The following is a 26,892-nucleotide window of genomic DNA, read 5'->3' on the forward strand; positions in this document are numbered from 1 at the left end:
GCCTTAATAGAAGAACTGCCAACCTACAAGAACGCGCGACCACCTTCTTAACAGCCCGTGAATCTCTTCTTGCGACGACAGGATTCTCGGCGATTGCTTTCCGCGAATATTCCCGATTCGCGTTCAAGCGACACCGCGTGTCGATGATCTCGCGCTTCTGACGGAATCCGAGCAAGAAACCGAACCGTTGCTTTATTAACAGATCGAGCGATCTCGACGGTTGCTGCTTTTCATTTTTGGGATACGCTTTCAAATTTAATAAAAAAGGATCTTGGTCCCGCGGAGGAGACGATTAAGGGGTCCAACGATGCGCAAACAGGGAGAATAATCATCACGAGCGTTCCTCGTAAAACTTAATTCCTCGATGCCCGGTTTAATGAATCTCGACTGATCAAGAACGGGCTATGTATAGAATTACGATCGACGGTACCGTTTCGAATACTCAACGGGAGCAACGTCTTGGAGTGTTGCCGTCGGAATGGAAAACTGGCCCCCGTTATCCTTCGCCGTTTGTACTAATAGCCGAGGCAACGACCGAGGCAATTCCTAGCCGATCCTGGTTCCATTAACAAAGTCATTTCACTCGGGGGATACGCCGTGGCTATTTAATGCTCACGGTCCCAGACTATCGAGGCTTCGGCGTTTCGTAGGAATGCCACTTTTCTCTTGCTTCCTGTCTTCGTTCGTCCCGGTCCCTTGGTCTTTCTCTGCTTCATCTATCGGCGTAATAACTCCATTACGGCCCGTCAAGGTCCGAGGTTTTAATGTCTCATTTCCATCCACGCACCGGCCGCTCGCGGGGGCTACCGTTTCTGCCTTCTGGACGATGGCGCCCACGAAAGTGTCCTCGCTTATCGCCACTTTGCGTGATCGCTTCGAGGAACCCCCGTACGATAGAGTCGTCGAAGCGTTTGTTCGATTATCCCGAGTGTCCCGGAGCGACTTCGATAGAAATTAATACGGAAAGGTGTAATCGAGGAGTCCCGGAAGAAGGAGGAAGATCAGTCGAGCGCAGAGTTTCGCGTCTTTGGATGCCTTATGCAGATTCCTCTCCATTCGTATTAATAACCGGTGAGTCTGGCCAGACCGCAAAGCCAAGGTCGCCGGGGTTAAGGCGTGTTCAACAAGCTGTTCGTGGCTACTACCCAAAGGGCCTTTCCGCGCAACCCGGAAGTACGAAGCCTTGTAACTCAAGATCGTCTACGCTATCCGGGGGACGCTCTGTCTCCGGAATTCCTGATCCATCGTCGTCGACCTTCGAGCGAAAATCTTCGATCCGCGAACGCGAAACGAGGACGCGATTCGGAAAAAGCGGACCCCGTCCGCGGATGGCGATGAACCGGGCTCGCCATTTAGGGAAGTCGTCATTTCAACGGAGGGAACCGTCATCGTACGGCCGCCGCCGTAAACGGACACCACGTACACGTTTCTATTTATTATAAGTCGGGAAAGTCAACAATCGGGAGCCGGAGTCGGCCGTAAATCACGACGGATCGTCTCCCGGCGCGCCTTAACGTTAAGGACCGGTATATGTAACCTATAAGAGGGATGCGCAGGCGGCAGTGATATATCGTACAAGTCCCCCATTGTCTCTGACTAAGTTCACAGCGACGGGCCACCGAGCAACGAGTCTCTTCCTCGTATTAATTACAACGTCCCGGCGGTTGGGTTGGGTTTGGACACATCTTGCATTTATTTTCGTTTACATACAGAGTGCAAACCGGTAATTTCGTTGTTCTATTTTGACGCGCCATGAAACGGTAGTCGAACCCTGGCTGTACGGAGTTCGAGGTAAGGTAAAAAAACTCACCGTTCGGAGCCTGTCTGCAGAGTCTGGCGAACATCTTCTAATTCGTCGATGAACGTCTACCTGCAACCGATAGTTCCGGTGAAATCAATTGATCGAACATTAGCGTGGAAAGAAGAACAAACACAGAACTCGTTAGTACGCCGTGATACGGCTAAGTATCTCGCTGATATTCCCTATAAATTACAATTACCCGCTCCGCGGTTAATTACGCGGTGGATATCAAAATTTACAACGACCGACGAGTGATTGAACTTCTCGAAGCGTAACCCATAACGCTCGAGGCGTAACGCGGCGAGTGTCAGATGGGATATTTCCGTAACACTAATGGCTACCAGTCGCCTGCTAATAATTACGCGCTCTTCTTGACTAATAGGTAACGACAGGTGATTTTCCTACCGGAGCGACCGTGTCCCAACCTACTGCCACCCAGCAGTGACTTTATACCAGCCACCCTCAGGGCTTGTCAGCGATATGATCGTCAATTCTAAATTGCACGGCAAACAACGTGAAATCATAAACCTTAAATTCTAAGTGACTCGCTTTACGACTGTTTTATAGCATAATAAGAAACGCGACCGTGGAAAATAGATTCCAACGGATCGTAAATCGAGCCACGATACCAACGACAAGCCAGTTTAATGTACTAATAATTTCACACGTAATTGTTTCTAATTCTGTTTACCCTAAAAAAACTCTTAAATCTTGTCCTACCCTAACTTTATCGGTGGGTACATTCAGGCGCAGAGAGGATTGTAAAACAGCAAACAGCTCGATAGGAGTTGTTAGCGTTTCAATAATGCGGTTTAAAAATAGCAATTGCGAAAATTTGTACAAGAGACTTTTGCCACTTGTCGTGTTTGTTCAAAACACTCGATGCAACATCTCGGATAAGATAGTGTTTAATCTTCGTATCGTTGCCAGTATATCTTACCATCAACATTCTAAATCACTCAGTCACTGAATCACTGTCTGCACGTTGCGCCACAATCTCTGTACACCGAGTTATCGCGTACCGCGAAAATAAAAGTCAACCGAGATTCCGATCCGTTACGACGACCGAGAAACGAAAAGTTTAGGCCGGAATAAATTTTCATCGACCCCGTCATCTGAAATTCTGATGGGACGAGTCCCTCTGGACGCGTCCGTTCGACTCGGAGGGAGTCTTCCGTGCCTCCCAGCGCGTTTCCCGGCGTCGTCCGGGATCAAAAACGCGCGAGGAATGCTTTCGCTTCGACGTTCTAAGGCGCGTGTCGGGTACGCGTTGCCATAAGGAGATAAGAATCTCGCTGCTTAAACGCGGAATACTCACTCGCCTCGGCTGTTTGAAATTTCAGACGTATCGAAAACGTTTAGTTTCGATTCAATTTGAAATCCTCCGCGCATTCAGTCGCGGTTTCCGCGTTCGGACCATTCCGCGTCAAATCGATCTCCTCGGGGTCAGGGATCTTTACGACATTGAAACATCTACGCGTGGAATTAGAAATTATCATGGTTTTTACGAACAATCGGTGAATATCGTTTAATGTAATTACTCTGTGTCGTCGAGACCGTTGTCCCCGAGGAAGAAGAATGATCGATTGGACGTGGGATGTCCCGTTAGGGTCGCGGGCGTCTTGGAGGTCCGGTCATTGACGAGGACGATCACGGATTCGACTCCGAAGAAGATACGACGCGCACGGTAGGGGGAAAAAGTCTGGTAATTTCGTGTCAGTAGACACTACGGTATTACCATTTACAATGACCATTACCATACGACAAGGCACGGGATAGAGAGCGAGAGAGGGATGAGAAAGTTGTCGAGACTGTACATAATTGCACAACGCACCGGAGTACGCGCATGTACGGACGAAAGGAAAACACAGGCTGTACTGTGTACCATTTGTTCCACGTGCTGTTGCGCATAAATGCAGAAAAATGATTTACATCGTTCCCGATACACGCTTGTAATAGTGTTTCTATGGTTCGAGCTGTAAAGAGAGCGTGGAAAAGACCGCTATCGCGGTCGATTATTCGGTGGCTGGTAGATTCTTGTAAATTTCTTGCCGCGGAGATAAAATGTTGCGTTTAATTAAGCTCCGTGACCAAGAATTCGCAAGAATCCACCGCGACGGGGAGTTTGTTGGGAATTCCATCCACCATTTTACACGGTCGACGAAAATGAAAAAGAACTAGATTAACCAAGATTATTTATTTTTCGCGCGGGGAAAGAAGTTCGCGCCCGCGTGATTCAAAACGCTAAGGATGCCCGTGTTGTATCGGTATTCAACCCACGCGCAACGGATCCGAGACCACTGGGCCAGCCGTGTTTTGTTCAGCATAATTACCTCCGATACAGCCATTAATTAGTATCGCTAATTATGTGGAACAGCGGCAGCAAATACGGCAGCGGTTCGAGAACTCCGGAGCCACTCGGTTTATCCTATTTGTCGCGCATAAATAACAGATTAATGCCGCGATATGGTAGCTTATGCAAATGCGGGTTCAAAGTTTATAGCATCTAATTAACAATATTACCGGTAGGAGGGAGGGCTCGAACTTAATAAGCCCCGATCGACCGGTTCCCGCGATTTAATCGACCCTAGATCGCCGAAAAAGTTGCTCGAATTCCATAGAATTCCAAGTTCGATCAGACTTTCTTTATTCCTCGCCAGTTCGCGGCAATTATGCCTTTTCTTAGCCACGCCGTAATAACGTATCGTAACGTATTACCAGCACGACGGTCAAGGTGTAATAAATTATTCAGCACGCTCGAGCAATAAGCACGTTGGTCGTTTCGCCATTCATCGGCTCGCAATCGAACCGAGGCGCTCGAATCCTATAGAACGATCCACTTTGCCTCTATCTCTTTACAGCCATTATGGAGCACGATCACGCCTCTCAGGGTACTCGAAACAACGTCGAAAATTTCATTCTCCTATAGGCGTATCCAAAAGCATGGTGACCCTTAAACGGATCGTGGACAGTGAACGTGTTTGACCTCATAATTAGACTTTTGGAAAGAAGGGTGATCAAAATTATCTTGGCAAAAGTTGCAATAAACGGAACATTTCTGATCTGGCATACGCAAATCCGCGATCGAGGGATCGACGTCGTGGAAAAAAGGAGGGGGGCTGGAGAATCTGGACGGTGGGACACCGGAGACGTAATGCGACGCCTTGATGGACGGCTCGATCGCGAAGCCGGAAGTGGCCAGCGAAAAAACTGGCATTTAGAGGCGAGCAGGGCACCCTGCCAAGTCCGAACGTCCACCATGGATGGGAGGGCTGAAAGCAGGTTAGGCCAACACACCGGTCGGCTGTTTGACATAACCAGTTCGGAGCTGCGGGCAAGGACGCCGCCGCCGCCGCCTCTTTCCCGTCCTCCTGCGCTCTCCTTTTCTCCTTGCTCTCTCTCCTGGGACACAATCGCCCGTTCCTGACCACCGCAATGTATCACGATCGATCGCTGCCACTCAGAAATCGACGCTCGACTCAGGCGCCCTCGTGTGAACCGCCCAGATACCCCTTACGTCACCCCGATCTCGTGGTCTGGTTAGACGAATCGAGGAAACGCGCAATCCCATTTATTAATCCCGTATAACAATTCGATATTTCCCGATGAAAACCTAGAATGAGTAATACGGGCACGCGACATCGAGCAAAGGATTCATTCACAAACGCGAGATATTATTACATTTTGATGTCCCCGCGTACCAATAAGGAAGATTTCCTGGAATACTTGCTCGTTTATCTTCATTTTAACTGAAAAGAACACCGCTGTATCTTTATAATAAATCTCTCAGGATACTTTCAGGGGGCGCCGACTCGACGAATATTTCTAGCCCCGTAACAAAAATTACTTACGCCCTGCCTTAATAACGTTGCTAGTAAAGTTAATTCCGCGCGACGAGGATAACAATTAAAGATCATTTCATTACGCGTCAACGTCAGAACCTGTGATTCTCAGCAAGACTAATGGCAACGACTTAATAACCTGCCGCTCACGCGCCGACTTCAAAGGATTCCAGGATCATTCTCAATAAGCAAAATTGAAGCTTTCTCTTCCGTGTCCAACGATGCACACCCTAGACACACCCATCATAACACTTAGATTCTAATGAGCCATAAAACACTCGTCCCTGCTTTACGCGTAATAACCAATAACAAGATACTGTACAGTTATAGTTCGAGAGGAAACTCGAGCGTAAATCGGTACACGCTTAACGTCAACGAGAACACGGCTGAACATTAACGAAATAAATTAATCTCCTATCGATCGAAGATTACATGCACCGCACCGTACTTAGTAGTTAAATCGATCGTGGGATAACGATGGTTTCTCGAATGTAAACGAACTCTGAACGTTTTAAAATTTTATTGCAACTTTTCGATTTGCTTCGACCACTTTGTACGAATAACGAGTCTTCGATTTTCTAGAAAAAAAAAACGTCGATGGTCGCGCAATTTTTCCAGACGTCGGTCCGGGGTCTCCGCCAATTATTCCGAACAAAATTAAAATAAAGATAATAAGATAGGCTGGAAACCATTTACAGACAAGCGTTTTTGCTGGCTGTCAGATCTACCTGAGCGATCGCCCTGCTGGGCCGGTGGTTGCGAGCGGAAAGGAAAACGCATCGCCGGGGTACCGCGTTTTTCCTTTCGCATGTATACGCGCGGAAGATCGACTCGCGTGTACGCGGAGATACTATGCTCGATCGTTAAACCGTGATGGAGGTAACTTCCACGAAAAACTGGATCCGTAACGTAACAGGGTCCCTGCGGTTGATTGTTGTTCGCGAGGCGAGTCGAACGCTCAATGAGAAAACAACCGTTTACGATACGCGCGTGTAAGTTCTTCGTCGGCCAGCTTTTTGCGTTCGAATCGTTCGACGAACTTTCCCGGGTCTCGCTGGAAAAATTACAACCTTTTTGGCACGGAGGCGTTGGACAACGTCTTGGCCTCGAAATGGAACCCGAAAGATCCGCTTTCTTGAAAATTATTTAAATTTTCTGCTTGTATTCCTTGAGCATCCGCACTGTTTTATTTTGTACTGCTGAAGATCGAACCTGTATAATGATATATAAGGGTTCGTATACGCGTACACGATTCTCCGTTTCTTTTTTACGTGGAATTTTTGCTCTTCCCGGCCGAAAGGTTTGCCGACACCTGATCTATGGTCTCCTGCCATCGTTCTGAAAGCAATGGTATTCCTCCGCAGTACCATGCTGGTTCTTTGGATGCAAGAAACTTCGCTCATCCAACGTTTGACGTCGTCATTATTTTGTTAAATTACCTCCTGCTGAAAAAGTGCGCCATCGGCTTAGAACGCTCATATTATACACATTGCCCCGAGGCACCGACGTGTAAACTGTATAAACGATTTAAAAAGGTAACAGCCCAAATAACAAACACGGACGAGTGGAAACGTGCATCGCGGTTTCGATCGGATACTTCCGTGCACTAATTATCGTACGTTCTGCCATTTACATGCAATCACTGTTCGGCAAAACAGATTAACAGCGATAATTAAATTATACGATCTAGCGATCGATAATTTCAGCCGTAATACGCGTACACGAAATGCTCGCCGTAAACCTGTTATCTGCATTTAAAGAGCTTCCGCGATGTGTTCTAAGTACCAACACCAATCCCATTGTCGAATAAACGGCGTTTGAAGCCGGTACAGGGTTTAATATTACCGTGGTACACCGAGTATCGCGACGTAAATAGATTCGTGTTTGATCCTATCGATCATCGCGGCGTAAATTCCAATTGCCGCGTTTAATCCGTGTGAACCAAAATGGCGGACTAGTGGGACCAACAAATGCGCTCGATATTCCTTATTACACGCGCTGGTAAGAATATTTTTAAAAAATTGTAAACGACCTTTCATTTGGTAGAACCGTGCACTTTTGAGTTTCGAGATAAGAGACGAAACTGTACTCGCGGAATACAGTATCGAGAAGAATAAGCACGATTATCGGTCAGAGACTGCTGGACCGTGGAATAATGGCAGTCATAATGCGGTCGGGCGGTATCGTTTCTGATTGTTTCGCGTTAAATCGTCCTCCTCTCTTCCCAGTCGAGGGGCAGTGCGGTCGCAACAACGGGGCCTCCGGTTGTGCGTCTATCTTTTGCTCTTGCAACCTTGGCCGCAGCATCGCGAATCCGTCGGTCATGCATCTCAACGCCCGGTGTCCGTCCGATGCGCCAGAAACAATTTTAACGCGGGTAAATCGTTTTAATTAAGCAACATCGAGGCCCCACGCCCGTCCCGAGGCATTAGCTGCAATGGAGTTTTTGCGTATTAGCGAAAAAGAGCGTTAAACGCGTAGTTACGACGTGTAGTTTTAATCTATTAGTCGAAGAATCGTTGGAAAATCTGTCTGAAAAGTATTTGGAATTATTAGCAAACAGTGTCTCGACAGCCTTGTTCTCAGCCTTGGGCTTTCTGTCTTGTAAAATGGCAGACGATCTTTAGACTTATTACGAACTTAAGGAACGTAGGTTGCCGCGACCTCGAAGTCGAAGGTCAGTCGGAGCACCCGCCGCGAAGAAGCACGACGCGATGTCTACTTTTGGGATGGTGTTCGTGAGCGTCGATGACCTTGAAGAACCTTGGTTAATGACTCGCTGAACTAGTCTTAGGGGAAAAAGTTGCTCAGGTTGACCTTGGCAACATCCTTGTGTTCGATCTATCGATATTTCTCGCCGTTGCAGCGTCCGCGCGGTTCAGTTTTTCGAAACTTTTATTCGTCATTACTTAGTCTTACGGTGACTCACGAACGGGAATATAGATCGAAGAAAGGGCGGGGTCAAGTTTCAGAGTTAATCCCCGCGATTACCACTGTCATCGTTATAAATGGAACGATGCAAGTACATTCTCTGAGAAGTTTAAAATCCGCGAGAAACATTTGTGCGGGGATTGGACAATAAGTTCGTGTCGTTTGAAACGCAATAAATTTCAGTAACGGACAGCTTCAATTGTTCACCGCGGGATGAGGCTAGAAGGCGACTATAATGAGGCGAGCAAGGATTTATTACGAGACATTAAAACTGTTCTTCTAACGGTATACCTGGACGAATGAGAACTGGCCAAGGGTAGTCGAAACGTCCCGCGACGTTCTTGATGGCGCGAGATTGAAATCTAAATACTTACCGCGGGAGGGAAAAAGAAAAAACCACGGTTCGGTGAAAATCAACGATCTGAAACGCGGATGAGGTCCCGTCAAGATGGAGAGTTTCGTTGACCTTCGAACAGCGACTGGAATGCTCGTGCTTCGTACTCGAAGAGGGAACAAACGCGTTGCGTGACGAGAAGAAACACGGACACGACCGTGCCGTGTAACTAAATCGTTTTAATTGAGTAATATTAGCGATACCGATGCGCGAGGTTATTCAATTAAATTGGTTCACGGGTAAAAATGGAATCGCGCCCGGTCGCGCGATACTTCCGCATTGGTAATGATAATTAATAGGTCGACGTTATAATTTATTGGGTAACGTCATCTTCGCTCATTATGCCACGGTACTTACGCCGGGCTCGCGTATAACTCAATGGCAGAATTTATTGCGTCGTTAAGGTAATGCATGCGATACACCGCGATGTAGATAACATAATCATTTTATGCGTAGACTACGTTTTATCGAATGATGCGCGCCGTGCATACGCGTACCGGACCGATGATACTTGGAGAAAGGACCGTGTTCTGATAAGATCTACATGGAAATGTAAACTTTGAAATCGGTCCAGAGAAACTGTCCACGATTTTTCAATTTAATATCCAGTAAAGCTGAAGTCCTCCACTTCGAAGCGTGTTCCTTTAAATACAGGGTGGGGTAATACTGTCCTCTTCCACCCCAACCGTTACGTTGACTGTCAGGATGACAAGCTTAGATATTGCGAGGTTCAACGTCCAAGCCATAAGATCGAAAAGTTTTCAAAGAAGCGTCGAGCTTTCAGCGTGATCGTTTCCTGAACCGTGTCCGAAGAATCGTTCTCCCACCAGAAAACGATACCTCGGTACACGCAAGATCGGGGCACCGAGCATGTTACACGACAAAGAAGAGGCGCAACAGCTGACCACCCTCCGTGTTCGGACGGTAAACGGATACGGGCATGTCTGGACACCGGATATCGCGGTTCGTTAGCCGCGCGTCTCGCGGACCGGAAATCATTCTTTGCTCCCCAGGTAAACGTGCTCCGCGAACTTTCTACCGGCTGGCACCGTTAATGATCCACGAGACCAACTTAGAAGGCCATCCCTTGGCTATTTCTCTTCCCATCGACCGTCCTCCAGGGACAGAAATCCCCTTATTTATGCGATGCTCGGGGAAAAACTAGCCAGGAGTTCAGTGGTCCATTTCCTATTCGCTGCTCGTACGTTCTCGGAAGCTTTCGAGATTTCACTGTCCCTGTCCAGTGCCTGAAATCCCGCTACTTTTGGGATATGTCTCACAGCCGGGTGCATCCAAATAAGGCCTCGAGGTTTTAGGCTGCTGCAGCGTGAGTCACGGTTCAGTGTTTGGTCTTCTCAAGCTGAACGGTTGCTTTTACGGTAAAAGAGCGTCGCGAAGACTGATTGCATTTGAAAATGATTGACGCGTTCTTGTTCACGATGCTTTCTTGCTTGACGTTAACCTGAATATTTTTCCATGAACCGGAGGTGAAAGGTATGTCTTGAGGGAAGAAAAGTTTCTACTTCTGTCTGCCGTGTATATTGGAATTCTTAGAACTCGATCTGCGACGACTAATTACTCTGAGAATCCCGAGTTATGACTGGTGCAGTTTTTAATTGTACTATTATTCGAATGGTATTATATTTAATTGTTGGGTATACCCTTTAATTAAACCAGTAATATCTTTCTTTAACTTCACTTCACGATTCGGAACTTGCCAATGAGCCTAATGAACTCACAACTCTTGGGGCCAGGATAAAAAGAGCTCCCAGATTGCAAGAGTATCTCGTGTTCGTATAAAACGACCATGAAACAGGAACGAAGTTCACGTTGAAGGGGAAGCCAGCAAAGTGGAGAGGCGAGCACCCACTCGTAAAGAACAGAAATCCTCGGAATCCGGCGAAGGTTCAACGTCAACTCGGCGTCCCGTAGCAATAAAGAATCGCTCCTAACACTGGCGCCGCCTTATTCAATTAAGGAAAAAACAGACGTACTCAGGAGGCATTATTTTGCGACGAGAACCAGAAAGGGACGAGTTTCCAGGGAACGTTTAAAAGTGCACGGGTGTCCGGGAGCAGCGTTAATTAAGCCCGATAGCTCCGATCGCTATCTCGGCTATATTAGATGTCCTAATTAAGGAGGCGAGTGCGATATGCGAGGAACACCGTAACCGCCTCGTCGAGACTTTTTCCCTCTCGCAGGGCGTCGCGCGACCACGGGCCAAAAGAAAAGCAAAAAACGGTGTCGGGGACTGTCGCGCTAAAATCTGGACGGTCGGCAGGCGTCGTAAATCTCACGGTTGACGCCTTTCGGGAGGGAAACGACGCCGGCCAATTTACGATCGCTCGAACGGGACGTGGGAAGAGCGGAGGTGTTCCAAGAGGAAACGTCCTCGGCCCTGACAAACGGTACCGGAGGCATTCGAGGCAGGCAAGAAGTTTAGAACGTCTAAAAATCAATTTTTTACTCCCCCTTCGTTTCGAATGTCTATAAACGGTCGACGTTCGTGCGTTTACGATTTCGTTTTCTTCCCACTGATGCTACGAATTTCATCTTGAACAAGTGGAAACGTGGCGTTAGGTGGTTGCGTGTTCGAAGGTTGGTTCCTCCACTTTGTAGCTCGTTTGGCATAGAGAATAGCCGACCACGGCGCGTACTTAGAGCTGTCGACGGTATCGGATACGGAGCCCCGATAGTCGACGTCCACCGCGTCCTTGTTAACCGCCGGTTGACCGTTTTCAATCTGCTGCACGTCAACGAGTGTCGCGAAAGGTGCGAAGACACGTCCTCGAAAAAGATCCTCGGTCCTGATCGGCCTACGAGACTCTTCTCCGGCAGTCCCTTTGATTGCCAACCGCCTTCGGCGGCGACCGATTCTCGATAAATGCTCGTCGCGGCTAAACGAAGGAACGCATAACCCGTGCCCGCGCGTACGCTATTACGAGAATCCTCGATCAACTTCGATAAGTTTCATTGCCCCTGCTGAAACTCTTTTTTTTTAACGAGCCTCTTTAGAGGCTGTTAGAGGTTAGTCGGAGGCGCCAGGTACCATTATTTTCGTTCGTTTGTCGGCGGTTTCGATTCGCGATCGTGGCAGACGGATATGGCATTACTGACACGGTTGTAAAAGCGTGCATAACCCGGTGATCATGCATCGTTCCGCGGTAATAATAGAACGCGTGTCTACAATGTCGTGGACGGTTGGAATTGGTCTACGGTTTCCTATCGATCGTCGCTGCTCTACGTTATCGTCAGTGTTTAACCGTACAGCTACTCGAGAATTCCGCGTAGTTCTCCTCGCGTTACGTATCGAGCGAACGCGTTTGTGCATCGGGACGCTTAGACGCGGGCGCCAGAGTTCGTACGTTCCCGAAAGAAACTTGAACGAGTCGACGGTGTACGCATAATTGTGACGTCGTAATGATCGCGCGTCGATAGGTAAGAAAACAAGTACGACAAACTCGTGAATGTTCCTCGATAAATCACCATTAGTCTCTTAAGAACACGTAGCATCTAGTCATTCGCGTCAGAGCCACCTTCCACTCCGTGTTCGTAGTCCTGGCTGACAGGCACTTAACTACGACGGGTCTACGATGATCTGTAATTCCCCTGCGAGCCATTGAGATATTTCTAATCAAACACGAATAACCGACCGTCTCGACAACGGAGATATCGTTATCGCCGGCGTCGCGGACATCGAATAAATTTCCGGCCGCGTCGCCGCGCTCCCGACGCCAACGTCCCTTCATTAATAACCGCCTAACGGCCCAACGTCCTCGCATTTTTACGTTGGAATCATGACGGATTGCTCGCGCTGCTCCATGGTCTACGTCGTTCCCTCCGATTCTCGTCGACGATTGCGCGAGATCTCGAAAAAATCGAGACGAGATAATCTCGCTTTTCGATCCTGGACGAGACTCGCTCGTCGACCGAGGTATCGATTTATATTCGAGATTCCGATCGACCAGCCTCGCCTCGATTATCGAAATTTCGATTCGAATCGAGGCTCCCCTCGAGGCGACGATCCTCTTCCGTGAGCGCTAACTTATACCGCGCTTACGTGGCCCGATTTACGAGCATGCGAACGTATTCACGCGACGCGAAAACCTGGGTACCTCACGTAGGCTCGGGACACGCGTTACTCGGTTTAACGATCGACCTTTATGTTCAACGTGACGCGGTGCCATACGCGCGTAAATCGCGACCTGGAGACACCGTGTCACAGGTTGCACTCACCGTTCCTCGCGATTGCACTTGCCTCGCCTTCCGAAAATTGAAGAGACGAACCTCTTGTTCCTGATATCGTCCAAGGGAGGAACGCCGGAAAATATTTATTAGATCGTTTCGAAGAAGGTGCAACGTTTACTTTATTGTAAGCACGTAGGATGATTCCCGGTACATTGATCGATGCACCTAATGTACAAAGACGCATCGCCCTAGGATGGAAATGCATAATTAACCCGTAAGTGGTCGTACACGGAGTTTTCCTCTAGGCGCCGCTCATATCATTAACTAATAAGAGAATGACATCATCGAAGCGATCTATGATGCATTCCCTTACCTTCTATCTATTTACGTGCGATTAAACATTAAAATGGCAATCAACGAGTGTATTTCGTAAGACCTTCGTGATCGTAACGCTTTGTAATACTTGGAAACGTCCATTCTAATATCCAGAAACGTCTAGAAGTATAGATAAATTATTCAGGAGAAAACATATAAGACGTTCCGACGCGTGTCTGGCTTCCAACTGAGACTACTTCGAACGTCCACCGCGAAATCGTACGATAACTCGAAGCGGCTGTATCTTCGAAACAAAAGGTTTCCGAGCCTGCACACCCTATATAACATTCCTAGCTACCGCTAGGAGACAAGGTCGTTGAAAGTAACCGTGTCAAACAGGGTTAGTTAAACCAAAATTAGACAAGCTCCATCATTTTTTACACGACTTCGTAGTCCTCCTCGGTGCAAGTTCAATGCACTACGAATCGAGAACGTAGAAGGTCAGACGGCCAAATGCGAGCTTGCGTTAATAGCCTCCGTGCATGTTCGAATGCATCGGACATATTGCATTCGGGATCGTACTTGTCGTGTTTACTACCTAATCTGCGTAGGCTCGTAAATGCTATCACGCGTATCCTCTGCTACCATGTGCGTTTCTTGGATTCTACTGTGGCATCCGGTATCGGGATTTATCATCGTTCGCTCTGAATGGTGGACAAACAGCGAACAAACGATTCAGTGGCCCTCGAACTTGGCCACTAAATTGACTAAATTGAGTTCCGATGCAAATTTTACCGAGAAGATCGAGCACTGTCGGGGTCGGTTTTGGGCCTCGAATCTCGAAGTTTTCCCACGGAATCTCGTCTGTTCGAGCGGGCTATCGTAGAGTCGAGTCATAGGAGCGTTTAATCCGCGAGAACAATCACGGATGGCTCATTAACGCCCTTGACGAAGGCCAGGTGGAATCCCTCGCGTGCGTGTCCATTGAATATCTCGCAATAGCGATATTGCGGCGGGTCAGTACACCTTGTAAACACGGAACGCGCTCACCGAGGCCCCCTCTAAGCTCGCAAGAAGTGAGTGGCAGGATGAATGCGGCTGATTACATTCAAGAGGCTTTTTCAACCGGGCGTGCAGCACGCCGGTATAATAACGCGGCGAGCCTCGGCCATGGTCCAGCGGACGTTGCGTATCCTTGCCATTGTGCGGCCTTTATTCCTTCGCGTTTTCATGCGGCTCGCGACGCGTGGACGGGATCTAAGTACCGGTGTTATATGATCGGTCCTTTGCCTCGAGATATGGCGGCCGTAAAGCGCAGTACCGAGACCGCGTTGCGTTCCACTGCCGCATTATAAATCGCGTCCAGGCACTAATTGCAGCTCCTATCCGCGTACCCGTCTTCCCATTGTCCTTAATACCAAATTGATCACCTTGAATTTCGACGATACCGCGATCCAACGTTCGGTGACACCGCCAACCACGTACAAAGTTAGCTCGTGAACTCTTAAAACTAGCCCACAATTCTCTTGGATTTTTCCACCCTCTCGATCACGCGGCCAAGAGGTTATACAGGGTGTTCCGCCATCCCTGGGAAAAATTTTAACGAGAGATTCTAGAAGCCAAAATAAGACGAAAATCAAGAATATCAATTTCTCGATTGAGGCTTCGTTAAAAAGTTATTAAAACATTAAATTAAAAAATTTCAAATCATTCTGAAAAAATTATTTTTGGTTGCGGGGGTCAATTACAATCATTTTTTTTGAATAGACATACTCCAAAAATCCTGCGCATTTTCGAGAAAAAAATTCAGTAAAATTTTTCCCAGGGGTGAGTGTAAATAACCGTGAAGATATTATTCCAAGACAATTGCAATTTCTAGTGCCCTCGGTGCGTCGAAGCACAGCTTTGTTCAGCGAAACGTTAAATAAAAATCGTCATGATCAGTATGTGGGACGACTAACAGTACGCGATAAGGATAACACGTCCCGAGGATCTCAAAAAAAAAAAAAACAAGTCTAATCGATAAACTAAGTCGACAGTCGCGACATTCTCCTCCGGGAGACAAATTGCACAGGTTATTGCGGAAGCTCATCTAAGCGTTATCCAGTAGTGAATTATTAATACCCGATCGGAGCTTCTCAAGGCATGTGTATAGAATCGTTAGGAAACGCTGATGAAGAACGATACCCCGAAGTCCTCATTGAATGGACGGAATAACGTATCATTGGGTGAATGGGATAGATTATAATTGCAAATCACTTTCTACAATAATGTTTGACACTTTTACTCTCCTGGAACAGTCTCGCGATTATTCAAATACGTTCTTGTATTATTATCGCCGCGCAAGGTAGCGGTCGTCGTTCATTATTCAACGCCTAAGTCCGATGGGGGCATTGTCGACGGCGTCGATCAGCGTCGCCATCAATCACTGCATCAGCGATCGGAAGATCGTCATTACAGATTAACGACGTCGATGAGTGTACAGGTGAACAGATTGTAATATTGTCCGGGGATGCCCTTTTTCCCCGGTTAATTGGCTTTTAGTTGTGGCGAAATTTTGCAAGCGCCGCCTTGTATGCGTCTTATTAAGCGTTCGAATCGTTAAAAATGAAATAGCGTCCCTCCCGATATTTCTGCCCGGTCATCCTGACATTAGGTGTCGGGGGGCCTTTTATTCCGTTTGCCTTCTCGGGAACGAAGGAGTCTTGTCATCGCGCCTAATGGCAACTTTGTAACGCCGGTACGATCGCCAGGGACAACGGCGTTATACCGATTATTTGCGTAACGCCGTAGCTCGGGGACGCGAATCGGAATCGGTGACCATTAATCCTGACCATTGTACCTAACACGCTGTTACCGGAGTCACGTTTGAAGAAGACTTTGCCACGAACGGGGAAGTTTCACTGACGACTACGCCGTTGACACGCTCGCTCGTAGCTTTATCTTCGCGACAAACAGGTTTCGTACGAACGTCACGATATTATCCGTCGACGTCAATAACGAGTTATTGCTCGTAAAAACCAGATAAAATGTTAATTTCGTTAATATCTAATAGCCGCGAAAGTTTTAAAACACTTGCCGGAGAACGATTCGAGGATATCGATACTACTGTTTAACGTTTAACGCTCTTGGACGTAACAGAAGCTTCTGACAAGTCATCGCGCGCAGATTAGTAGAGATGGAATTAAAACTTCTTGTACATTTTGTAAGAAATATTTAATCGACCTCGACCGAGTATTCACGAGCTCTTAAACCGGATAAAAAGAAACACTCGTCGATGCAAACCTGAACTTCTTTCTTGAGACATTTCTTACGAGACTGGATTTACCAGACGACGAGATTACAAATTTTCGTAATGCTAATCCTCGTGTAATTAGCGAACCAGGGCATTAAGATAGATTTTCTTCGAATGTGCGGATAGGAATGTTATGCGATCGATTTCTAAGACCGGTCTTTCAACCGAGGGGTACACGATCGGCGCGAGTTATAGTACTTTTTAATGAGTAATTTACTCGTGATCTCGGATGATGTACCGTATCGAGAGAGAGACGAGAGATTATGCATGTGATTTCAGCGTGATGAGGTTTCGCCAGATTTTTCAATTAATGCGAGGCAACATTCAAATCGATCCTTCGACGAGAGATGGATCGAGAGGGACGATCCGACGGAATGGCTTTCTCTCGATCGCCTGACTCGAATCCCTCGGATTTCTTTTTGTGGTGGGACACTTCGACTCCCCTCATCAACGATAACTAATGCGACGGGCTAACGACATCGAACGGAAAATGCATATTCTATAAAACAGGACACGGAAGGCCTAGCCATTTTAAAAATATAAATATATTATTATTTATACTGCAATGGAAAATGAAAAGAAAATTAAGGAACGTCCCGAGTTCGCTGGTAGTCTCGTCGGTAAGGAATTCTAATAGATCCTGTTTTAAACGTAGAGTTGTCAGGCAACATCCGATAATGACTAGTAGATGCCTCTCGAGCCTTTTGCCAATCTCGATGTCTATTAGAAATCATGAAAAATGATCTTGACATCGCTGGGATTAATTTCATTAGTACCAATACCGATTAAAAGTTTATTACTTCTTTCGATGAGTTCCATAATATTTCCAAGTCTTATCTTTTATCACCTCGTATATGACACGTCGATCTTAACATTATCTGTACGAAAACAAGTACAGTTTCTGTACGCGAAGATATCAGGGATTCGCTTTGTTATCAACATAGTATGCGCCAATCGATGGTGATAGAACGTCTAATAACAGGGATACGAGATATGCCGTGAACTTTCAGCGTTGCACGGAGGTCCGCAATTATAGCGCGATTGCTCGCGGCGGATATCATCGTTATCCGACCGAACAAAATAAACATTGAATAGGTTGTAAGAAAAAGTGTTTATTCGTCGACGGTGTACCGTTAGAAAACCGTAATTTTATTCAGTTTGCAAAACGTATCGCGAGCCAAGGAACGGCATCAGTAGCAGACGTGTGATTACGAGTTGGCCGCGCATTGTAGAAAGATACCTGGCGGAAAAGCTGGGGAACCGTAATCAAGCTAGTCGGGCTTATCACTGGCCAACGGTACATCGTTATCTCATCAACGAACGATATTGCAGGAAATCGTTACGATTCTTTCGGACGCGCTCGTCCAGAGTCCCTGCACGACTACTTAAGGGTTATTATTAAGATAGCAGAAAACGTATCCGCGATGTAATTAACCCTCGACCGGTATCGACTAAGCGCAATTATCTTTACCCGCGTCTACTTCTATCCACGACAGGTTTTCTTAACGTCGCGTCGTTTAAAGCAAATATCCGCGGAACAATCGGGCGAGTTTCCGTGTCGCGTATCATTTATTATTTTAATCAAAATAAATTAACGTCGGGAATCTTTTGGCGACTTGTGCGGACACCAAGTGGATACTTTAATGCAGCGAGCATTTTCGCTGAACGCTGCCCTTTCACCTTACTTTCTCCACTTATGTACGTAAATTTGTATAGTTTCTCCGCGTTGCAGCGAATTAAATAAATAAAAATACGTATCGATCGCCGGTTCGTTTCGGTCGGTCAACATACGATATCGTTCGATAATAGTTTGAAAGTTTAGTTTACGGTGCTTTTCGTCGTGAAATATACATGGATTCTATAGCCCCTGTATGGATTTATTTGTCCAGGCCGTGCAAGGGACCGAAAAAGGCGATTAGCTTTAAAAATGGCTCGCGGATCGACCGTTAGCGATCTAGGAAGATGACTCTCGCGTTACCGTGGGTAAATATTAACTTAACGACGCGACAGAATTGAGTTAAGAAATTTCTTGCGTCGTTGAGACGTACGTAATCCGTGTCAGAAGAGAAGATGAGTTTTCTAATGTGCAAATATGTCCTTAATGGCGGTTATTAAGGCGAATGCGTGTCATAATGAACAGAGCGTCCGGCGAAGTTAAATGGCACCTAGGAGGCCGGTGTGGATTAGCGTTCGATACGTTTCGTCAGAGACACCCGGTAAGCGTGCCGCGACGCTGTCAGTGTCGGCCTTCATTTTTCAGGACGTTAATTCGCCGGTGATTATACAGGCTGGACCACTTCGGAATGGCCCACATCAGCCTGGCCACGCGATCCGTGCTGGGTAAAGCGTATGCATAAAAAGAACGGTCTTTTACGTACGGTACGGTAATCTACGATCGTGTTATTTCCATAAAAATGCGACTGACCGGAGAGAGAACGAGAGAGGAAGCTTAGCCGAGAGAAAACTCGCTACGATAATCAACCCGTGGAATCTTTGAGATTACCGCCGGTGGCTCGTTTCTCGATCCATCGCGATCTCGCGTTTGGTCGGAACGAGCCGATTTCAAATCGTCTACGAAAGTTCGCCGAGATCTACGCCAACCGATACCGTCTTAGATCCCAATATTCATTTACTTATTTAACCGGAACACGCCCCGCGATGCAATTACCTACCGTTTCAGAAATTCGTTGCTCAAATTTTACTTTTACGCGATGCAATATACAGGGTGTTCGGCCACCCTTGGGAAAAGTTTTAATGGGCGATTCTAGAGGCCAAAATAAGACAAAAATCAAGAATACCAATTTGTTGATGGAGGCTTTGTTAAAAAGTTATTAACAATTAAATTCAAAAATTTCAAATCGTTCTGGAAAAATTATTATCGGTTGCGGGGGTCAATTACAATCATTTTTTGTGAATACACATACTTCCGAAATCCTACCCACTTTCGAGAAAAAAATTCGAGTAAGTGCTGAAAGTTTTGGGTGAAAAAAAACTTTCGAATCGTCGTGGAAAAATTATTTTTAGTTGCAGGGGTCAATTACAATCATTTTTGGTCATTACACATACCCCCGAAATCCTACTCAGTTTTGAGAAAAAAATTCCTTTCCGAAAATCTAATGTGAGGCCAGAAATGTTTGCCCGAATTTTCATGCGAATCTTTAAAACATCATAACTTCTGAACGGATTGGACGATTTTATTGTTCAAAAAGGCAAACGCCGCGTATTTTAATGTAGAATATGTAGCAATTATAAAAATATTCGAAAAGTTGTTCCTTGACCCCGTAAAGTTAGAAAAACCCCATAAAAATGGTCCAATTTTCAAACAGCCATAATTCTTACAATAGCGAATATATTTCAATGAAACTTTTTCCTAAAGTAGAGCTCATGGGTACCTACAAAAAAGTATTAGACAACTTTTCTGTAGGGCGTCAAACAAAATTACTAAAAATGAAAAAGTAATTTTTAAGAAAAATCGACAGGGGGTAGGTAGATGGCTAAATTTTTCGACGAAAAAAAAAATTTTTAATTAATTCTGAAAAAATTATTTTCGGTTGCGGGGGTCAATTACAATCATTTTTAGTCATTACACATATCCCCGAAATCCTTCGCATTTTCGAGAAAAAAAATCGGTTAGGTGCTGAAATTTTTCGGCGAAAGAAAAATTTTTTAAATCGTTCTAAAAAAATTATTTTCGTTTGTGGGGGTCAATTACAATCATTTTTGGTCATTACACATATCCCCGAAATCCTTCGCATTTCCGAGAAAAAAATTCAGTACAGGCGAAACTTTAAACGTTAATAACTTTTTAACGAAGCCTCCATCAACAAATTGGTATTCTTGATTTTCGTCTTATTTTGACCCCTAAAATCTCCCATTAAAATTTTTCAAATAAAATACAATACAAGTTACCTGAAGTAGACCAACTTAAAATATGTACCGTTTATTTTGAAAGTGGCGCAAGTCCATTTCCGTTTGTTTCGAGAAACATAAAGTTTAAGACCGGCTGGACTACAGTTTTGACTGAACACAAGAATCCCTTTTTTACTCTAGTAGTCATCGGATGAGCTCTAGTGTTGATGAGTAAGCTCGTGTTCTAGTGTTTGCAATTTAGAGTGCACTGACTTTGTGACCCGAGAGGAAAAATAACATGATTCGTGCGTGTCATCCGACATTAGCATATCTATCGATTAAAAAATGTAGACTAATTACATCAAATCTGGCAATGTTTCTACTAATTTGTTAACACGTAATAATATTTTGTTTTAGTCGAATTTAACTAAAATAATGTATATTTACGAGCTGCAAATGAACGTGGACTACTTTCAAAACAAACTGTTTATATATAATTTAATCGAAATGCCGCTTCGATAAGAACAGGAAATCGTTTCCCGACGCTATCGCGGCTGTTTCACCGTAAAAACATGGACTCGTCCGTAATTGTTGCAACGTTGTTCTCGGTTTTCTATCAGCTGACAGCGAATGGGGCAGCGCGACAACCGTTACGGCGCTCATACGTGACCGATATGTACGACGCGTTTTCTATTTCCAGCGTCGCACTTAATCACGATTGCCGATGCCCGACAAACTTTTTGCTGGCACCAGGAAACGATACCACAGTTCGAAAGAAACCTGTACAAGGCGTCTCGATTTAACGGATCCGCGATACTCGAATCATCGAGAATAGATATATTCAGGGCTGGAGACGTCGTTAACTTTGGGTAGTCGAACGATTCGAAGTCGGATGATTTATTCGTCGAGAGACTTTTTCCAGTTCGGTATTCGATACGTCTCAGGATGTTATTCTTGCATAAATCGCTGATTAACGAGCTGAAAACGTTCGGATACGTCCGCGCCTGGAGTCACGGGTACATTCGACGCAGATAAATTGATCGAACGCGCACTCGTGCCCCGGAGTCGACAAAAACGAAACGCATAAGTCCTAGAAGAAGCTTCGACCTGCTGGTTCTTGCGCTTCCATTGCACCGTGCTCCAGCGACAATTAGCGTCGACTTTGAACCTGATCTTTTCTCTCTGTAAATATATTCGAAACTGTTAACGCGCGAAGCAGCACTTGGAGCGCTAACGATGCGCAAAAACTAGTTGAAAAGCGAGAGTTAGACCCGAGAACTCCTCCTTGGTCGATTGCTCGTCGTTTAGCGTCAATTAATATCAACCTTGAGAACCACTCGTTATATTTAGAGACCGACGTCCAAATAAATCATAGAGCACAATAAACGGTACGCCGACTTTCTCGGCCGGATTCCAGCAGAGATACACGGCCGATACGTGGTGTCGACGTGTGGCCCACGGACACGGATCGACGAGGAGGAAACGAAGTCGAAACTCGGGAGAGTCTGGCAACGGTGAAGATTCTATCGGGCGTTCCTCCGGCCCCGTGATACGTGCCTTCGCCGAGACACGTCCCGGGGGCCGAGGAGAGGGCCCAGCGGCATTATATTCTAGAATCGGTGAGCGTTTCGGAGTCAACGCACGGTCGCGTGGCACGTGTGTGCATATGGTATTAAGGGGAATACGTAGTTCGGTCGGGCGTGTGCAAGGACCCCGGGACAGCATCCGGTCGCCAGGGGACAACAATCCCGCTAATTGTCGGCCAAGATTTTCAGCATCGAGCCTCGCATCTCATTAGGACCACCAACCTGGGAGAGGTAACAGGGTGGGGGGAGAGGGGGACATTGAGTCAATCAATCCAAGCCCTCGGCCTCATCGCGTAACAAAGAACCGGATTCACGCGCCGAAGAAAAGGAGGAGTTTCTCCTCCCTCGCGGTCGGGCCCACATTTGCATGCGAAAAAGCGTCGCTTCGAAGGACTGATTCGTCCCTCGGCGACTCCCTGGATCGTCGATACCTCGCTCAACCAGCGAACATTCTCAACGTTCGAACCTCTTCCACTTTACGGACCTTTTTTCGTAATAACTTCGAAATCGGAAGTGGAAGAATTGAAATTCAAAGTCATTATTCCATGGTTTAGCTTCTTTTAAACAATATTAAATGTCTCATTTTTCGGAAGTAGTACAGTAAAACGTGCTATCGATAATCGCAGGAAATTGGGACTGAATATTCCCACGCCTTCGAGCTGCGATCGCCATGAAACGAACCAGGATTTCGTGCAATAAACGAGGTTGCACTGCGCAAGACCTCGTTTCGAACGCTCTATCAACGAGTATTTTAATTCTTATTTGGATTAGAACAGCCTGACATTCGACTCGGTGGATTTAGTCAGGCTAAACGGTGAGCAAAGGTGAAGGATCCCGAAGCTGAGGCTCGCGGGACGTGACAATGGACCGAGCGCGACGCGGTGCGTGCATTCGAGCTTTCTCGTTTCGAAAAGAACGGAGAAAGAGAGAAGGAGGAAGCGAGTCACGCTCACGTCATCACGAATGCTGCCTGCATTCACGACCCCCGTCACCTCGCCCTTCGTCCACCCCGCGTTTAACCACGACGTTGTTGCTTCCAGTCACCTTCCTCCTTTTCACTGACCGTCGAACTCCACGGCTACGGCCGGTACACGTGCTAAACGCGGACCAACCACGAAGCAGCGACACAGAATGCTGACTACGATCGAGTTCCATCGACACCCTGAAGAAAGCCCCAGAAATTAGGGGTGTCGTCGATTTCGCTGGTTGAGAACCATAATGGTGTAAGTCACACTTTAGCTATTCTGCGTAAAATGATGTTTAGAAAAAATCCAGACACATATTAAAGTTACAAATTGTACAATCTCAGAAACTCAGTGAAAATTTAATAATAACAATTTTTAACGTACAATATGATATGTTATTTAATTTTGATGTGAAGATATTAATAATAGAGCGTAAGGTGGACTTACACCATTATGGTCGTACCAGTTACATACGCTAGCACGCATAAATATTATAGAAGTTCTATGCCACTTAATGGTTTCAAGAGTTTGTTCAAGTACGAAAGTAAGAACAAAACCGAGGCAAAACAACTGCATAAATATCGCTACAGTGCTATGTTTCCTAACGAATTTCAATATCAATTTAATAACAAATCGATCATCGTAAACTGGATTCTGACTGGTTGATAACTGTAACACCGGAGGATGAATATTCCATCAGATAGAAGAGGGTAAAAACGACCAAAGGAAATATCACTGAACGTACGGTGTCATTCGAACGTCTTGAAGCATCTATTTGGCCAGGAGTCAAAGATAAGCAGCAAAGTAAGTTCCTGATGATAATGGTAGCTACTTAAGCGTTGGCACATCGGATATATCCTATTAAATGGTGGAGTCAGAGGAACAAGAAGAGTCGGTTCCCATCAACCCAGGGAAAACGAATACACGTGCAAATATCACTGAACAGTCTTCCAAACGACATCGAGTACCTGCCTATCCAGGAGTCAATTACAACCAGCAATGTCGTTTCGTGTTTGTGCATAATTGTAACGCTACTCGACCATTAGTATAAGTTATAGCAAGTTATAGTAAGAAGAACCGACAGAAAATGACAAATTGCGTATGCAAATACGCTCGAAGAGTTTTTCAACGTGCTTCGCTATCCTCGTGTATTCAGGAGTCAACGACGACACAGTTATTTGATAATTGTAACATCAGTCACTTCGTTCGCATATCAATGACTACTAGAACCGGGTTTCCCAACAAACTTTCATTATCCAAAGTCACCGTGAGCCCCCAAGTCGCTTCCTGGCCCGGTAATCGTAAAACATCAGCTGTACCAAGGATTTCCTCCCTGGAGGATGAGGCTAGGAACAAAGAGCCAGGGGCACGCGTGAGTCAGGCAATGGGATCGCGTTCTGAAAGGAACGATACGGAAGAAGAGGCGCCAGTCAAGATCTGGCAACGTCCGGGGCAGAGCTCGCGACGAAACGAAGCGGATCCCCGCGGATGATTCCTCGTAGGTTAGCCGGACCGCAGCTCCGGTCGATCTCCCTCATTAACATTCGACTCTTTGTCTCTGTCGTTGTCGCGGTCGTCCTACTCCGTAAGGTCGTCCCGGTCGTACTCGAGATCCCCGAGTTCTTCTCCTCGCTTCCTCCATCGTGTTCTTCTTATTTCCCCAACCGGTCGACTTTTAGTAGCCCTCTGCTCCTCCTCCTCCTCCATCCTCCTGCCCCGTTTCGCCGTTCCCCTTTCTCCGTATCTCTCCTCTTCGCCGCGAGTTCGGGCCGACTTTTTTCCACGCGCGATGGGAAGAGAAGAAACCGAGGATGGCGCGAGCAAAGAGGTACGAGCATTCCTCGCCAATTTCGATGTAACGCGTACTCCGCGATCCACGAGCGCATCCCCCTTTCGCTCTAAGCTGACGAGGACCGGGAGGGAACGATCGCTAGGCGATCTTCGTATTCTTTCTCCGTCTTTACGATTCGATTTTTATGGTTTCATTCAACCGACCCGGCGATTCTCCCCCGTCGGTTGTTTCGCAGTTTCTTTGAAGGTCGATTTACATATATAGCTGCTTTTACCGCGCGGCGAGATGGCATCGTGGAGGGATTCAAAAGGTAGCGTCGAACGGGAGCAATAAGAGCAAACGGCGGGAGGCATCGCGGCGGAGTGCGAGCTTTTTGATTTTACGAGGGACGTTTATCTTATGATTATGTTGATAACTTCTCGGTAAGAGCTCGTAACGTAAATTGAACCTCCCGACAAGTATTTCGTGAGTGACTCAAACCCCGGAGATCGGTGGAGAAACCGTCCAAAAAGACTGCCAGCGACTGTGAACGCTCGAAAATCGACGGTATTAAAGCCCGTCGATGGGTGGGCCAAGGGGTGCAACGCCTCCCGAATCGTATCACGGAGCTTCGAAGTTTTCGTCTATCCGAATACCAGGCTAAAAACGAAAGAGAAACGCCTATCACGGAATTGTCTTTCTCTCATCCTACACCGGTCGTTCGCGAGATTCTCTTTCGCTCGCCGCGGCTGTGTATAACTTGATAAACAAGTTTACTTGGAGAAGCCAGTATCTTATATATATATATATATACATATACACACACTTATATATATATGTATATAAACGTATGTACACCGGCTTACACTGGGTGTCTCGAGCGGACTGAATACTAATTGCTGAACGTGCCGTGCGAAACAAAGCGTCTAAACCGTCGCCCATTGCGATCGTGCTGATCCTCTCCTGGTGAAACGAACGACACTCTGTTCGAGCATAATTTAAACCCTTCCACAGTGCTCGCGTACTCGCGTTCCTCCGCGCTGGATCCGCTTACCGACCTTTCAGGAGCTGGCTATTTACGGGTGTATAAATTCAGCGATTGCTACGTGTTATAATACTATTAAATCCGAGGGGTGGGGGTTCTTCTCCGCTCTTGGCCTTCGGGGATGCACACGGAGGTCAAGGTGGACTGCTTCCCGGATCACCCGGTACATTTTCCGACGTAGATTCCTCTTCGTCGCCGTCCGGTGCACTCCTTAAACGCTTTCCAAATATTTGCACGCTGCGTTGTCCAATTGGCTGTTCCTTTTTTGCTCTTCGAATGTCTTGCATGGTTCTAGAATGGCAATTTTTGCGTTCCCAGCGAGCTTTCGAGCAGACGAAGGAGGCGGAAAAGTGAACAAAAAATTTGTCTTAACAGGACTCGAACCTTGGGCGAAAGAAGTTTATTTCTTTCTGAATTTTATTTCTGTAGATGGGTACCAGTAATAACTTTACATACACCCAAAAACCGGGTACCATTCGATTCGGTAGCTTAATATCTATCATCGAGCGAAACCTTATCAAAAAGTCAGGCCTCGGGACCTCTTCTTGTAAGTCGTAGATCTTTCCATTTGACTATGGCGAACTTTTGCGTGGACGAGACGATTGTCCTTGGCTTTCGAAATCTCAAGTCGTGGTGAGAGACCCAGGCAAGAGAATAATGCCGAGTATGCAGGCACGAGGGAAGGCAGATGAGATAGCTGGACGAGTAGCTCGGACGTGCGGACTGGCCGACTCGTCCAAGTAGTTCTATATCGAGAATTAGGCTCCTTTCAAACTCGTGCTTCCGTGTCTGGAGGATCTACCTAATATCCCGGTCACGAAACCTTTGGTTCTCTACTGCTACGTCTCACTTCCAGGATTCCTTTTTCCGCAACTTCTTTGCATACAGTGTCTTCCGTACACGTTACTCG

At 46.4% G+C, this 26,892-nt stretch overlaps 2 protein-coding genes across 6 annotated transcripts in view; one reads left to right on the top strand and one right to left on the bottom strand.

Annotated features, from left to right (window-relative positions):
* LOC143345080 (uncharacterized) overlaps positions 1 to 26,892 on the bottom strand; it is a 74,226-nt gene that overhangs the window by 38,904 nt on the left and 8,430 nt on the right. For 2 of the 5 annotated variants that reach the window (XM_076771852.1, XM_076771850.1), the window contains one exon: positions 1,811 to 1,870. The exons of 2 other annotated variants lie outside the window; for them this stretch is intronic. In XM_076771852.1, coding sequence (XP_076627967.1) covers positions 1,811 to 1,844 — 34 coding nt within the window. In that variant the 5' untranslated portion in view covers positions 1,845 to 1,870. Of the gene's footprint in view, positions 1 to 1,810; positions 1,871 to 13,204; positions 13,279 to 26,892 lie in introns of those variants that run through there. One more of the 5 variants, XM_076771851.1, reaches the window with a different exon arrangement.
* The window catches only part of LOC143345083 (E3 ubiquitin-protein ligase RNF185), a 30,215-nt gene continuing 15,619 nt past the window's right edge, over positions 12,297 to 26,892 (top strand). The window contains exon 1 of the mRNA XM_076771858.1: positions 12,297 to 12,406. The gene's annotated coding sequence lies outside the window, so the exon portion shown is untranslated. The remainder of the gene's footprint in view (positions 12,407 to 26,892) is intronic.

This window comes from Colletes latitarsis, chromosome 8 (genome assembly GCF_051014445.1).
Source record: "Colletes latitarsis isolate SP2378_abdomen chromosome 8, iyColLati1, whole genome shotgun sequence".
NCBI lineage: Eukaryota > Metazoa > Arthropoda > Insecta > Hymenoptera > Colletidae > Colletes > Colletes latitarsis.